At 41.0% G+C, this 16,401-nt stretch overlaps 1 protein-coding gene across 1 annotated transcript in view; it reads left to right on the forward strand.

Moving 5' to 3' along the window:
* Positions 1–16,401, forward strand: part of MAN1A1 (mannosidase alpha class 1A member 1) — a 238,586-nt gene that overhangs the window by 99,200 nt on the left and 122,985 nt on the right. The window contains exon 4 of the mRNA XM_083176799.1: positions 13,512–13,592. Coding sequence (XP_083032925.1) covers positions 13,512–13,592 — 81 coding nt within the window. The remainder of the gene's footprint in view (positions 1–13,511; positions 13,593–16,401) is intronic.

Below are 16,401 nucleotides of genomic sequence, written 5' to 3' on the forward strand. Positions count from 1 at the left end.
GCAGTGTGATAGAGAGAGAGATAGAGAGAGAGATAGAGAGAGAGATAGAGAGAGAGATAGAGAGAGAGATAGAGAGAGAGATAGAGAGAGAGATAGAGAGAGAGATAGAGAGAGAGATAGAGAGAGAGATAGAGAGAGAGATAGAGAGAGAGATAGAGAGAGAGATAGAGAGAGAGATAGAGAGAGAGATAGAGAGAGAGATAGAGAGAGATAGAGAGAGATAGAGAGAGATAGAGAGAGATAGAGAGAGATAGAGAGAGATAGAGAGAGAGAGAGAGAGATAGAGAGAGAGAGAGAGAGAGAGAGATAGAGAGAGATAGAGAGAGATAGAGAGAGATAGTGACAGAGAGAGCTATATTTTGTGTCTGCTACCCCCCCTTTTTGGGGGTGCAGGGGTTTTCTATATATAAATAACTGTCAGTGCTGCTGCTGCAGTGTCATACAGTGATAGATAGTGATAGATAGTGATAGATAGTGATAGATAGTGATAGATAGTGATAGATAGTGAGAGGTAGTGAGAGGTAGAGAGATAGAGAGATTTGTGTCTGCTACCCCCCCTTTTTGGGGGTGCAGGGGTTTTATTTTATATATATAACTGTCAGTGCTGCTGCTGCAGTGTCATAGAGTGATAGATAGTGATAGATAGTGATAGATAGTGATAGATAGTGATAGATAGTGATAGATAGTGATAGATAGTGATAGATAGTGATAGATAGTGAGAGATAGAGAGATAGAGAGAGATAGTGACAGAGAGTGATAGAGAGTGTATATTTTGTGTCTGCTACCCCCCCTTTTTGGGGGTGCAGTTTTTTTTTATACATATAACTGTCAGTGCTGCTGCTGCAGTGTCCTAGAGTGATAGATAGTGAGAGATAGTGAGAGAGAGAGAGATAGAGAGAGATAGTGACAGAGAGTGATAGAGAGTGTATATTTTGTGTCTGCTACCCCCCCTTTTGTGCTGATCAGTATATCTGTGCTGATCAGCAACTTTTTGGGGGCGCAGAGGTTTTTTTTTTATATATATACCTGTCAGTTGCTGCCAGTTGCACTGTCAGTTGCACCAAAGGTTGTGCACCTGCTGTCCCTCACTGGTAATCAGTGTCGCATCACTGATCACCTTTTTTTTTTTTGTGAGTGCTGTGGGGTCTTTTTTTAATTTTTTTTTTACACACACTGATTTTGTGGGTGTCCTGTGGCCACTGTGCGCCGATCAGTGACGTACATCACTGATCAGCTTTTTCGGCACAGGGTTGATCAATTTTTTTTTTTTTTTTGATCAGATTCCTGTTGCCTTTGAGCGCTGTTCAGTGACAGACGTTACTGACCAACATCTGTGCTCAATTTTTGGCGCAGGACCTTTTTTTTTTTTTTTTAACCCCTTCAATTTTTTATTTTTAACCCCTTCATTTTTTTTTTTTTTTATTGGTATAAAGTATTTTTTTTTTTCTGCACCACATACACACTACACACTACATACCCCCCGGATTGAAATAAAGTTTGTACCCCCCCCTACACTATACACGTGTTGAAACATTTCACTACCAGTAACACAAAAATAAAAATGGCATCCCAAATGTCCTCCCAAATGTCCTCCCAAATGTCCTCCCAGTCATCCAGGAGAATGTATTCAGTGGAGGAGGCATATGCCATGCTTGCCTCTGACTCTGACACAGGCAGTGATGCAAGCGGGGAATTTGAAGGATTCGTCTTAAGCTCCTCTTCCTCCTCTGGTGATGAGGGACCCCCTCAAAGACGCCCCCGTAGATCAGCTGAGATTCCCCCCCCAATAATTGATCTAGTATGGACCCCACCACCAGACAATTTTGAGCCCCAGGTTCCTGAGTTTTTGGCCATGCCAGGAATCCAATTTGATTCCACAGGTCTCAGAGAAATTGACTTTTTCAAATTATTTTTCTCTGATGATTTTATAAATTTAATGGTGGACCAAACTAATTTATATGCCCAGCAGTTTATTGCTCAAAACCCCACGTCATCATTTGCTAGGTGGACCCCTGTAGATGCAGTAGAGATGATGACGTTTTGGGGTCTGGTGTTTCATATGGGCATAGTAAAAAAGCCAGAAATTAGGCAATATTGGAGTACAGATGTTCTGTACAGTACTCCATTTTACCGTATGGCCATGCCCCGGACTCGATTTGAGACAATTCTTAAATTTATACATTACACCGATAATGCACAGTGCCCACCCAGAGATGATCCCACCTTTGACCGGCTATTCAAAGTCAGGCCGGTCATTGATCATTTCAGTGCCAAATTTGAAGAGGTGTACATCCCTGAAAAATTTATTTGTATCGACGAGTCCCTTATACATTTTAAAGGAAGGGTTAAATTCCGCCAGTACCTTCCCAGTAAGAGGGCAAGGTATGGCATAAAAATGTATAAACTGTGTGAAAGCACCTCAGGGTACACCCACAGGTTTAGGGTTTATGAAGGGAAGGATTCAAGAATTCAACCGCCAGAATGCCCCCCCTCCCTCGTAGGTGTTAGTGGGAAAATTGTCTGGGATTTAGTGCACCCCTTCCTGGATAAAGGTTATCACCTCTATGTGGATAACTTTTACACTAGCATCCCCCTGTTTAAGGCCCTTGGTTCAAGAGGTACAGCAGCTTGCGGTACTGTGCGCAAGAACCAAAGAGGCCTCCCAAAAACGCACATTGCCCAAGTAATGAGAAGGGGTGAAAGCAGGGGAATATGCAACGAAAATATGTTGTTGGTCAAATATAAGGACAAGAGGGATGTCCTTATACTGACAACAATTCACGGAGACAGTACCACCTCCGTCCCTGTACGAGGTACCAGTACCCACACCTCAAAACCTAATTGTATCCTGGATTACAATAGGTACATGGGCGGAGTGGATCTTTCAGATCAGGTACTGAAGCCGTACAGTGCCCTGCGGAAAACAAAAATCTGGTACAAGAAGGTGGCCGTGTATATCATCCAGATGGCACTGTATAACGCTTACGTGCTATTCCGTTCTACCGGCCAGAGGGGGACATTTATGCACTTTCAAGAGGAAGTCATAAAGGGCCTAATATTTGGGAACCAGCAGGCAGAGGGCCCCAGTACTTCTAGTACTGGCCCCCGTATTGTACCAGGGCAGCATTTTCCTGATGAAATCCCCTCCACTGGAAAAAAGGGCAGGACACAAAAAAGGTGCAAAGTTTGCTATAAAAAGGGAATAAGAAAGCAAACTATTTTCCAGTGTGACACTTGCCCCGACAAACCCGGCCTATGTATAAAGGAGTGTTTTAAAATATACCACACATCTATGGAATATTAGGTTCATAATTTCACCGTGCTTCGGGGGTCTTGCTAATGCCACATAGCACCCACCATTCATTCCACCAGAATCTGTGCTGCAAAATCCAAAAATCACTCCTTCCCTTCTGAGTCCTGCCATGCACCCAACTGGTATTTTTTGGTCACATGTGAGGCATTGCCGTACTCGGGAGAAATTGGGGCACAGATTTTGGGGTGCTTTGTCTCCTTCATTCCTTGTGAAAATGAAAAATGTTGAGCCAGAACTGCATTTTTGTGTAAAAAAATGTAATTTTTCATGTTCACTGCCCACTTGTATCAAAATTGGTGAAACCCCTGGGGGTTTGAAATGTACACTATACCCCTAGATGAATTCCCTGAGGGGTGTAGTTTGCAAAATGGGGTCACTTGTGGGGGGGTTCCACTGTATTGGTGCTTTGGGGGTCTTGCTAATGCGACATAGCACCCACCATCATTCCACCAGAATTTGTGCTGCAAAATCCAAATATCACTCCTTCCCTTCTGAGTCCTGCCACTTTTTGGTCACACATGAGGCATTGCCGTACTCGGGAGAAATTGGGGCACAGATTTTGGGGTGCTTTGTCTCCTTCATACCTTCTGAAAATGAAAAATTTTGAGCCAGAACTGCATTTTTGTGTAAAAAAATGTAATTTTTCATTTTCACTGCCCACTTGTATCAAAATTGGTGAAACCCCTGGGGGTTTGAAATGTACACTATACCCCTAGATGAATTCCCTGAGGGGTGTACTTTGCAAAATGGGGTGACTTGTGGGGGGGTTCCACTGTATTGGTGCAACATAGCACCCACCATTCATTCCACCAAAATCTGTGCTGCAAAATCCAAAAATCACTCCTTCCGTTCTGAGTCCTGCCATGCACCCAACTGGTATTTTTTGGTCACATGTGAGGCATTTCCGTACTCGGGAGAAATTGGGGCACAGATTTTGGGGTGCTTTTTCTCCTTCATACCTTCTGAAAATGAAAAATTTTGAGCCAGAACTGCATTTTTGTGTAAAAAAATGTAATTTTTCATTTTCACTGCCCACTTGTATCAAAATTGGTGAAACCCCTGGGGGTTTGAAATGTACACTATACCCCTAGATGAATTCCCTGAGGGGTGTAGTTTTCAAAATGGGGTGACTTGTGGGGGGGTTCCACTGTATTGGTGCTTGGGGGGTCTTGCTAATGCGACATAGCACCCACCAAAATTCCACCAGAATCTGAGCTGCAAAATCCAAAAATCACTCCTTCCGTTCTGAGTCCTGCCATGCACCCAACTGGTATTTTTTGGTCACATGTGAGGCATTGCCGTACTCGGGAGAAATTGGGGCACAGATTTTGGGGTGCTTTTTCTCCTTCATACCTTCTGAAAATGAAAAATTTCGAGCCAGAACTGCATTTTTGTGTAAAAAATGTAATTTTTCATTTTCACTGCCCACTTGTATCAAAATTGGTGAAACCCCTGGGGGTTTGAAATGTACACTATACCCCTAGATGAATTCCCTGAGGGGTGTACTTTGCAAAATGGGGTGACTTGTGGGGGGGTTCCACTGTATTGGTGCAACATAGCACCCACCATTCATTCCACCAGAATCTGTGCTGCAAAATCCAAAAATCACTCCTTCCCTTCTGAGTCCTGCCATGCACCCAACTGGTATTTTTTGGTCACATGTGAGGCATTGCCGTACTCGGGAGAAATTGGGGCACAGATTTTGGGGTGCTTTTTCTCCTTCATACCTTCTGAAAATGAAAAATTTTGAGCCAGAACTGCATTTTTGTGTAAAAAAATGTAATTTTTCATTTTCACTGCCCACTTGTATCAAAATTGGTGAAACCCCTGGGGGTTTGAAATGTACACTATACCCCTAGATGAATTCCCTGAGGGGTGTACTTTGCAAAATGGGGTGACTTGTGGGGGGGTTCCACTGTATTGGTGCTTGGGGGGTCTTGCTAATGCGACATAGCACCCACCAAAATTCCACCAGAATCTGAGCTGCAAAATCCAAAAATCACTCCTTCCCTTCTGAGTCCTGCCATGCACCCAACTGGTATTTTTTGGTCACATGTGAGGCATTGCCGTACTCGGGAGAAATTGGGGCACAGATTTTGGGGTGCTTTGTCTCCTTCATACCTTCTGAAAATGACAAATTTGGAGCCAGAACTGCATTTTTGTGTAAAAAAAATAATTTTTCATTTTCACTGCCCAGTTGTACCACAATTGGTGAAACCCCTGGGGGTTTGAAATGTACACTATACCCCTAGATGAATTCCCTGAGGGGTGTAGTTTGCAAAATGGGGTCACTTGTGGGGGGGTTCCTAACTTTTAGCATCTTATGGTGCCTTGAAACCTACATGGTGCCTAAAAAATAATCTCATAAAAAGGAGGCTCCAAAATCAAGTAGGTGCTCCTTCTATTATGAAGCCTGTGGTTTGGTCACCGTGCACACTAGGGCCACATATAGGATATTTATGAAAACAAAAGAATTGGGGGAATCAATTTTTAGTCACATTTCTCTAGTAAAATGTACTGTGTTCCTTATAAAAATGTATTAAAATTGCAAATCTGCAAAAAAAAAGAAATTTTGAAATTTCACCTACACTTTGTTTTAATTCCTGTGAAACACCTAAAGGGTTAACAAACTTCCAAAATGCTGTTTTGAATACTGTGAGGGGTGCAGTTTTTGAAATGGCATCATTTATGGGGGTGTCTCACATACAAGTCCCTCAAAGTCACATCAGAACTGAACTGGTCCCTAAAAAAATCAGTGTTTGAAATTTATTTGAGAATTTGCTATTCATATTGTAAGCCTCATAGTGTCCCAAAAAATTAAAAGGAAGTTGAAATAATGATGTCAACATAAAGTAGACATATGGTCTATGTTAGTTATTCACTATTTTGAGTGGTAAGATTATTTGTCTCACAAGCAGAAAATTTAACATTTTGCAAATCGCTAAATTTTCCATTTTTTCACGATATTTTGGTATTTTTCACAAAAAAACACAGACTGTATCGACCCAAATTTACCACTAATTTGAAGTACAATGTGTCACGAAAAAACAATCTCAAAACCACTGGGATAAGTAAAAGCAAAAAAAAGTTATCCCCACTTAAGTGAGACATGTCAGATTTGAAAAAAAGGGCTCTGTCAGGAACGCAAAAACTGGCTCTGTCAGGAAGGGGTTAAATAAAATAAATTAACCATAAAAAGTAAATACTTTGATATAAAACAAATATATTATATTTTGTAAGGTACAATTTTCCTATAGTCAGACTGTTCTTCCATTATGCTTAGCATATTAACAGCTTATCTGTCCTTTTTAATGTTACGCATCATTGAAAAGACTAATTTTAAATGAAGCATTTAATGTGGCAGTTATTGCTCATAATCAGCAACTTAAATGTAAGGATTATGTTTTCCCTTTGAAAGACAACCAAACACCTATTCTGACAGCCCAAAAAACAGACAAGGGCAGCAAACTGTATGATTGGATGTTTGTAATTAATGGTTACTATCAGCCTCACTGTGTCCTCGGCATTGGCAAATTGGACTCCCCTTTGTTTTGCAGCTACGCATCCAATTCCAGACCACACGAGTCCTTTGCTACCTGTGCTTATATTGGATAGCTATTTTAAGCATGTACTGAAAGGCAGCAGCATGCGGCTTCCTCAGGCTGCCAGGGGCATGTATTTGAAATGCTAGTGGTACAGCGAAGATGCATCTGTATGTCATTCCTACAGTAGGCTGTTCTGCTACATCTTATGCTTTTGGAATCCACTCTTCCTAAACTTCTTTGTATTTTGTACTCAAAGTACAGTGTTTTACAATTTGGTTTCATCATTGTTTCAATATTGCTGGCTTTCATGGAAGCTATGTAAAGAGATGGAAGTGACAATAAATGTGCATATTTTAATTGGAATACATTAATATTTAATCTCTTCATCTCTTTGGAAGTAAATTTTTATCATGATCTTGAGGTTGCACCAAAAGCTGGTCCGCTCCTAGGTAATTGTATTCATCCCAGTCTCGTTTCATTGTAAGATTTATGAACAGATATTTAATTGTATCAATTTTTAAGGCTATAGAAGTGTACTTTGTGCTACTTTTCCTAATCTTAAATACATTTCAATTAACTTGCATAACTTTGTATTTGGATTATCCCCCTTAGTAGTTTTTTTTTTTCCAAAGTAGAAAGGCTGTCCCTATTGCTATTGCAAATTGTAAAAAATGTACATTTTTCTTGCAAACGTGCTTTTGAAACATCCAGATATTTTTTTTTATTTTTTATTTACTGGTGGTTAGCTGCACGTCCATGGTGGTGTATTCCCTTGTAAAAGAGGTCACTGTCCCTATCAGGATCTGGAACTGCTCGATGTACTAGGGTGTAGCACATGGGTCTTCAAACTGTGGCCCTCCAGATGTTGTGAAACGACAAATCCCAGCATGCCTTGCAACAGTTTTAACACTCCCTTATAGCAAAACTGTGGCAAGGCATGCTGGGATTTGTTGTTTCACAACATCTGGAGGGCCACCGTTTGAAGACCCATGGTGTAGCATAATGACCTAAAATGTGATCTTTATTTATTGGTTATAGGGAGCAGCAGTATATTGATTTGAGAAGACAGATAAAAGGAGTGTTAACTGCATAATACAGTAGATAAGTAGAATAATAGGATTTTGCTGTCTAGAGGGCCCAACACATGGAGAGATTTGTGCCAGAGATTCTTAAAGGGAGATGCAGCATGAGAGATTAAAAGTCTCTCACTGAAAGGCGACTTCCAGGGAATAAAAAAAGTATTCAAATTTAAATAATGGGTTGGAATAAAGCTTGGGGGAGTGTCTTCTTCATTTGTCTATAATAGAAAAATAAATAATGTAATAAATTGGTGTGGGGTCCTATCCATGAGCATGACCAACCCCGAGCTCTCTGAGACAGTAATGGTTTCTCAAATACCGGGGGAAAATTAAGGTCCTATTATATTCAATAAACCAGCACCGGGCTCTTGGACTGGTCCTAGTTATCAAAATATGAGGGACAAAGTGAGTGGGTGTCCCCCGTATTTTAGGGATCACCACCCGGCTCCACTAGCAGGGGGTGTAATGACCAGGGACGTGCGGTGAGGTAAATGGATGAGGTGTACCTGGCAGGTACCAGAGTCAGATTTGCACACAAATTATGAGCCATGGGGTACATATGGGCATTATACACAAGTGCAGCAGTATATACTTTTTTTTAGTAAGAGATGTGTAGAAAAGGTAGCAGGTGAGGCACTGCCTCATAGTCTTTTTACGGTACTCTTTACCTAGAACGGCGACCATCGTATGCATTAAAAAACGGGTGCGATGCGATGCCCGCGATTTCCCATAGGGATCAATGTTAAAAGTGAGATTGGACGCGATTTTAGTGTTCAATGCCCGCGATTTTTCCATAGGAAACAATGTTAAATGGGCCACAGAGCCTAAATAGTCACCCTAAAGTCTGAAATGGCCCCCACAATTGTTAACGCCACCCCACGATCAACGTCAACCCGAAGCGTGGCGAGCGCAGCGGCGGTACGCGTCTTCCGACCTTTTCTTACCCCCACTATCCACGTCGGCGTGGAGTTGAGAATAGAATAGTGTGGCGAGCCCGAAGCGTGGCGAGCGGACGCGGATACCTTCACAGGTAAACGCGTCCCTTCGCGGGCTTCACAGGTATCCGCGGGGCTCGCCACGCTTCGGGCTCGGTGGCTCGCTGCGCTCGCCACACTATTCTATTCTCAACTCCACGCCGACGTGGATAGTGGGGGTATGAAAAGGTCGGAGGACGCGTACCGCCGCCCCTCACGGGCTCGCTGCGCTCGCCACGCTTCGGGTTCACGTTGATCGTGGGGTGGCGTTAACAATTGTGGGGGCCATTTAAGACTTTAGGGGGACTATGGCTCTGTGGCCCATTTAACATTGTTTCCTATGTAAAAATCGCGGGCATTGAGGCATTTAACACTAAAATCGCGTCCAATCTCACTTTTAACATTGATCCCTATGGGAAAATCGCGGGCATCGCGTCGCACCCGTTTTTTATGTGCATACGATAGCCGCGATGCCCGCGATTTTTTCCCGCGATGCTAATCGCGGGCGCCGTTCTAGGTAAAGAGTACCCTTTTTACTCCAGAATATTGACTATAAAATTATTTACATAAACAAAATAAGATTTTTTTTAAAGATTCTGTGTATTTTTGACATACTTTATAAACTCTGGCGTATATGTTAGTATGATAGGAAAGGCTGTGCCTCACCCCACCGCACGCCACTGGTAATGACCTAGCCAGGGGACACGCTTAACAGGGTCCCATGGCCAAAGCTTTACCCACCCTAACTAGTCAGCACAGGCCGGGAGTTTGGGGGGAGGTGGTTTAAAGAGTAATATTGTAGGACTACAAGACCCAGCATGCCTGCCCCACATGTTGGTAGTTGGGAGAACCACAGGAACCAGCATGTGGGGCATTAAAAGCCCGCCATTACCTATAGCCCCCTGTAAAGGAAATAAAATATTTTAAAACCTGTTTTTAATTTATATATTACACTGTATCTTTTCACTTCAGCCAGGCCCCCCAGGGCTTCAGCGGTGTCTTCCCATGGGGGTGGTGGCCTTTTAAGCACATTTGCATGGCTGCCACCTCCCAGGGCTTGTTCTTTTGAACCTCTTCTCTGCTCCTCCTCCCGCCATTGGACTGCCTGCCCCCTGTCTCAAACTGGCTAATATAGCCGGCTCTAAGGTTCAGGACGATGACCTGGCAGCCATGACTTTTTTCTGCTGGCGCCGATGGATAAGAGCATGACCCAAACCACCGCGCCTGGCCTGGACTGCTGCCGCCGCTAACTAAGTGGGTGAGTAGGGTTGGGGGGTGGTGAGGGGTGACCGGGGGGGGGGGGTGGAGGTGCCGTGGGTTAGGAAGGGGGGCTTGGATATGCCATTTGTCTGGGAGGGGGGATGGGGGTGCCACATTGCCCGCTCGGAAGGCCCTGCTCATCTGCCCACATCACACATACAGGAGATGTATGTGTGATGTCTGCTGAGAGACTGCACTTAAATATCCGAGAGGGCTATTCTGAATAGTGAGCAGATTCAGAACGGCAGAACCGTGCATTTAAATTGATGTGTGGGCTACACACACACAGCGATTAACATATGTTTTCAGGCATCTTCTGAGTGGTTTGCTCAGAAAATGCCTGAATGTTGCCCAGTGAGTGCGGCCCACTCGTTTCCGTTTAGTGAATTAGCATTAAAGGCAAAATAATACTGAGAAAATGATTCTAGTGTAAAAAAAAAAATAATAATTATGAAATGTATGAGATGTAGTAATATTGGAATGAATAATAGGGTATAGTAATTGTGTGTAAACTAGATTAAGCAATTTAGGCAGGTATTCAGTTACTCCGATCATTGGTCAAGGATAATGGTCTGCCAGGGGCTATTAAATTAAGCTGCAGCATGGCTTATCAGAGCTATCAGGGATTCTGTTTGTTTGGAGCACATTGAATACCGATTACAGGTTTAGACTGGGCCACAGGGTAAAATCCTCAATGCATTCCCCCTCCCAACCGTAATACACTGTTACAGCAACCTAAGTTCCCTGCTAGTGCCTAAACCTTATCTCCATGCCCCACAGCCTTTACCCTAACTAACACACACACCCCTTCCCCATCTGGATGCTAGTGCTGCCTAAAAAATACTTTCCATTTGGGATCCTCGCAGTAAGGATTCCGGCGACTAGAGAAACTAGCCTCATTTATTGCTCAGGTGTGATTTTGGCCCATTCTTCCACACAGGTTCTTAAAGTTTGTCATCGGAACCCACCTGGTGCATGTTTTGCAGGTCTCACAGAATCAAGTAAAAAAATTTTGCTTTTGTGATTGGATGGTTTCAGTGGATCTTTTAAAATGTGTCAGTAATGAGTGCACCTGCCGGATGAACTGTGTGGGGTCCTGAAGACAGAGTTTGAGAACCACTGGGCTAGGCCACAGGCCATTGTCATGGGGATCTGTGTAAATCTCCGTAGTCATTTCCGGAAAACTCCGTTACCATGGTGACGCGGAAATGCCATATGTCTCGGTCATCTGTTCATAAACAGAATGAAAATGTACCTCCCCTGATGACCAATGTTTGGTAAATTCTGCACATGCATTATGTTAAAAATCTGTGTTGATCAGAGGGGTTCAAATTTGTAAAATATGATACTCTTGGGAGCAGGACCTAGTTGCAGCTGGTTCATGGTGAAATTATGTTCTTTCCACTTGCAAATTATGGGCGTTCGCACAGGGGACCGATTTTTAGCGGCTGCGTAGTTATAGACATGTGCAGATGCTTTGCAAATTGCATGTTTGCCATCCCACTCACAGCTAGCATTGCGGGTGGGAGGATGGTGGCAGGGGGCACAGCGTTACCATGGAAACTGATGTCAGCTTCCCACACAGGGTGTTCAGGCTCAGATCTGCGAGAACTGGAGAAATCTTTTGATGGTTGCAGGAGATCGTGGCATGCGAGGGGGTGTTGGTTGCGTCTGGGGGACTGGCAAGGCTGCAAAATTCTTACTAGAACCTTCAGAAGTTTAGAAATTCTTTTAATGTTAATGAGATGTTTCATGTTTGACAACTTTTTCTATAGGCCGTCAGTTGGGGCTGAACCAGTTTATATTAATTTGCTCTTACAAGGAGCAGGGTTGCTTTCTATTTACTGATAAGAGTTCAGCTGGTGGCTTGGCTTTCCATTCCTATTTGCACCTTCCTTTTTCAATTTGTTCAATACTTTTACCCTGTGTCTATTCACATTATTACAGAAACTTATGGGCATCTATGGTTTGTGTGGATTGCATGGTTTGTTACTGGCATTTGGTGAAAATGTAATTAAAATAGCCCCATTACAAATATATTTACTAGGAAAAATGTGGATATGTTCAATATTTATTTTACCAATGTATACATGCAACTACAAAATATATGAATACTTATTCTGATCTTTCTGCCACCAAATTCTATTTTTAGGCATTTTCATGTGAGTTTTAAATGATGTAGCTAATATATTTTAATCTGTTTAAATTAATTCATATTAATGTTTTGCCCCTTTTTTAATTACACTTCAGTTAATACTGTTATATTATGTTAATGGATGCTTGCACAGAATTTTAAGTCTGAAGTACTATATTTTCTTGACTTAACAGGGTTTCGGCAAAGGCATATATATATGCATATATATATATATATATATATATATATATATATATATATATATATATATATATATATATATATATATATATATATATATATATATATATATATATATATATACCGTGTTTCCCCGATAATAAGACACTGTCTTATATTTTTTTTTCAGTCCAAAAACACCAAAGGGCTTATTTTAGCTCCTCAGTCCTTCTTTTAGCTACATCATGCCCCTAAATCTCCTTATACTTTAAACACAACTGCCGCTTTCCTTTCCTTCTGCATTTTTCAGCCACTCAGCCTTTCCTCCGCTGCCGCTCAGTCACTCCGCTCCCGTCTGTGAACAGACGCCACTCAGTCCTTGAGGTGCGCAGTGACGTCACATGCACAATGCATCCCTGGGACCGCTGATGCGAGCAGAGGCTTTAGCGGTACCAGGGCTGCTACCGTAGCAGCAGCATCCATTTCATGCGCGTGGGTGGGGGGTTTAGCGGAGCTGGGAGTTTAGCACAGGGACTGGGCAAAATGGGGATTAAGCTAGGGCTTATTTTCGGGGTAGGGCTTATTTTGGACCGTTGTCCAGAAATAAGGGTAGGGCTTATTATTGGGGTAGGTCTTATTATCAGGGAAACAGGGTATATATATATATATAAATATATATATATATATATATATATATATATATATATATATATATATATATATATATTTTTTTTTTATTATTTCTTTTAATACCAGTTTCTCAAATTAGAGAGTTTGTGTATATCTACAGGCAATGCTTATAGTTAGGTAATTATTTACCAGCGATTATATACAGAATATAAATATTTCTAATATAAATAACTACTTTCAAATAAAGTTTTTAGTGATTTTTTTTTATTTCCTTCTGCTTTGTCCTACTTTATACCCATTATACACATTATGAAGCTCACAGAATCTGATGTTTGAAACCTCCTTGTCGTATGTTTAAGACCATTAACTATTTTTATATTTTTTTTTTTCCTGCAGAATGCTGAGGTATCAGTCTTTGAAGTTAATATCCGTTTTGTTGGAGGCCTCCTATCTGCATATTATCTCTCTGGGGAAGAGGTAAGGCTTTCTGATTATTTCTTCAGAAATATTATTTTATTTATTAAGAGTTATGGTCTGCTTTGTCTTTATAATTTGTGCTATGTGAGCTCTTGTACATTCCAAACGCATACTGGCAGGTTAATTGGACTCCAGTGGGTGTCTATGGGCATACGTGTAGTTGTCTGTGCATGAAAATTAGATTATAAAGTCCTTCGGGACATTGATTCATTTAAATAAACAAGCATTTCCTGATTGTAACATGCTGTGTAATAAGCTACTGCTGAATAAATAAAATTAGAATATTTTGGCTTTGAAAGGCAAAATAAACTTTAGTTTTCTCAAAGTAAACTTCTGGCTAACTTTTTTTTCTTTGGGTTACAAAGAGTCTATTGAGGGGGAGGTGGGTATGACCACGTTAGTAAGGAATACAAATAAATCTAGAGGATAAATTAAACACAATGTTAGGGACGCAACTAAAAATAAACTAAATGCCTACTGGCTAATGCAAGAAGCTTAGCAGGTAAATCGGGGAACTAGAAACTGTGGTCACTAGGGATGATTATGACATTATTGGTATTACAGAAACATGGTGTAACGAGTCGCACAACTGGGCATTAAGCACTCTACAGCAGGCATGTCCAAACTATGGCCCTCCAGCTGTTGTGAAACTACAAGTCCCATCATGCCTTGCCAAAGTTTTGCCATTAAGGAATGCTAAAACTATGGCAAGGTATGTTGGGATGTGTAGTTTCACAACAGCTTGAGGGCCACAGTTTGGACCTGCATGCTCTACAGGAAAGAGGTAAAATAGAAGGGGTGGGGGTGTGCCTATATGTAAATAATAACTTAACATTGTGTGAGAAAGAAATGAGCACAGGTACAGCGGAAGATTACACGGAGGCCATGTGTCCAGAGATAACCGACAATAACTAAACCTAATACCAAAATTTTAATAGGGGTATGCTATAGACCGCCAAACATAAACAAAAGGGATGACTCTCTTTTAAACCAAATCAAACAATCATCAGATCAGGGTCAGGTATTAATTATGGGGGATTTTCATTTACCTGATATTGATTGGAAAAATGAAACCTGCAAAACAGCAAGAAGCAGTGGGTTCCTAAGCTTACTTAAAGACATGTTTATCACACAAACGGTAGAAACTCCAACTCATAATATGGCACTATTTGGATTTTGTATTAACAAATAACATAGATCTAGTTTCAAACACAAAAGTAATTGAACATCTAGGGAACAGTGACCACACTATGGTTTCACTGGAAATCAACTTCAGTAAATTACATCATAAAGGATCAGCAAAAATACTAAACTTCAGAAAAGCTAACTTCGAATTATTCAGGGAAGCACTAAAAGGAATTGTGTGGGAAACTGTTTTTGAGGGGAAAAATGCTGAGGAAATGTGGGATACTCTAAAAAATGTACTGGAGTCATTAACTATTAAATACATTCCTGAAGTAAATAAGGGTAAGTTAAATAAAATAAAAAAGCCACCATGGTTGGACAAAAAAGTTAGGTCAGCAATCAACAATAAAACAAGAGCATTTAAATAAATAAAATAACTTTAAATGAGGAGGCGTTCACCAAATACAAAGAAGCAAATAGGTAATCAAAGTAGCTTAAAGGGATTATGAAGAGTGCATTGCCACTGAAAGCAAAACTAACCCCAAGAAGTTTTTAAAATACATAAATAGTAAATGTATAATTAAGGAGTTTTTTAAAAGTTTTACGGAGGATAAGGGAAAAGCAGAACTGTTAAATGAGTTCTTCTGATCAGTGTTTACTAAGGGAGAGCAGACTGTGGAACGCACATGTACCATAAATGGGATGAACAAGCCGGAACTTAATATTGATTTCTCGACCAAGGAAATAATATTGAGGCTCAGCAAAATCAAAACAAATAAAATCACCAGGGCCAGGTGGGATTCATCCTATGGTACTAATGGAGAAACTAGCTACCCCTCTACATTATATCTTTGATAATTCACTATCATCAGGAAAGGTACCAAAAGACTGGAGAATAGCAGAAGTAGTGCCAATATTCAGAAAAGGAGGATCCCGCTAATTACAGACCTGTTCGTTTAACATCAATAGTGGGTAAACTATTTGAATGATTTTTAAGAGATGGTATCCAGGAATATTTCGACTTTCATAGTTTACTCTGTAATAACCAGCATGGGTTCGTGAAAAAATTTACTTGGTTTCTATGAAGAGGTTAGCAAACACCTTGATAATGGAAATGTTGTAGATGTGATTTTCCTAAAGCCTTCGACACAGTACCACACAAGAGGTTGATAAATAAAATGGAGGACCTGGGATTGGGGCAAATATCTGTAGATGGGTAGGGAACTTGCTGTATAAAAGAGTGGTTGTGAACAGTGCAGTATCAAATATGTTACCAGTACTAAGTGGAGTGCCACAGGGTTCAGTTCTAGGGCCCATTTTATTTAACATTTTTATTAACGATATTGGGATGGGGTTACTCAGCAATGTATGCATCTTTGCGGACGATACAAAACTGAGCAGAGTTATTAAATCACCAGGAGATGTCACCACGCTTCAAAATGATCTTGACAATCTAGATGAGTGGGCAAAAAAGTGGAAGATGAGGTTCAATGTGGATAATTGCAAGGTCATGCACCTTAGGAGACATAACCAGTGTGCTAGTTATAACCTAAGCTGGGAGGAATTGGGTAATTCAGTACTCGAAAAAGATCTAGGAGTCCAAATAGACAACAAACTGGGGTGTAGTGCTCAAAGGACATCATAGAAGTAGAAAAAATCCAAAGAAGAGCAATAAAGCTTATTA

This window comes from Crinia signifera, chromosome 3, assembly GCF_055691185.1.
Source record: "Crinia signifera chromosome 3, ASM5569118v1, whole genome shotgun sequence".
NCBI lineage: Eukaryota > Metazoa > Chordata > Amphibia > Anura > Myobatrachidae > Crinia > Crinia signifera.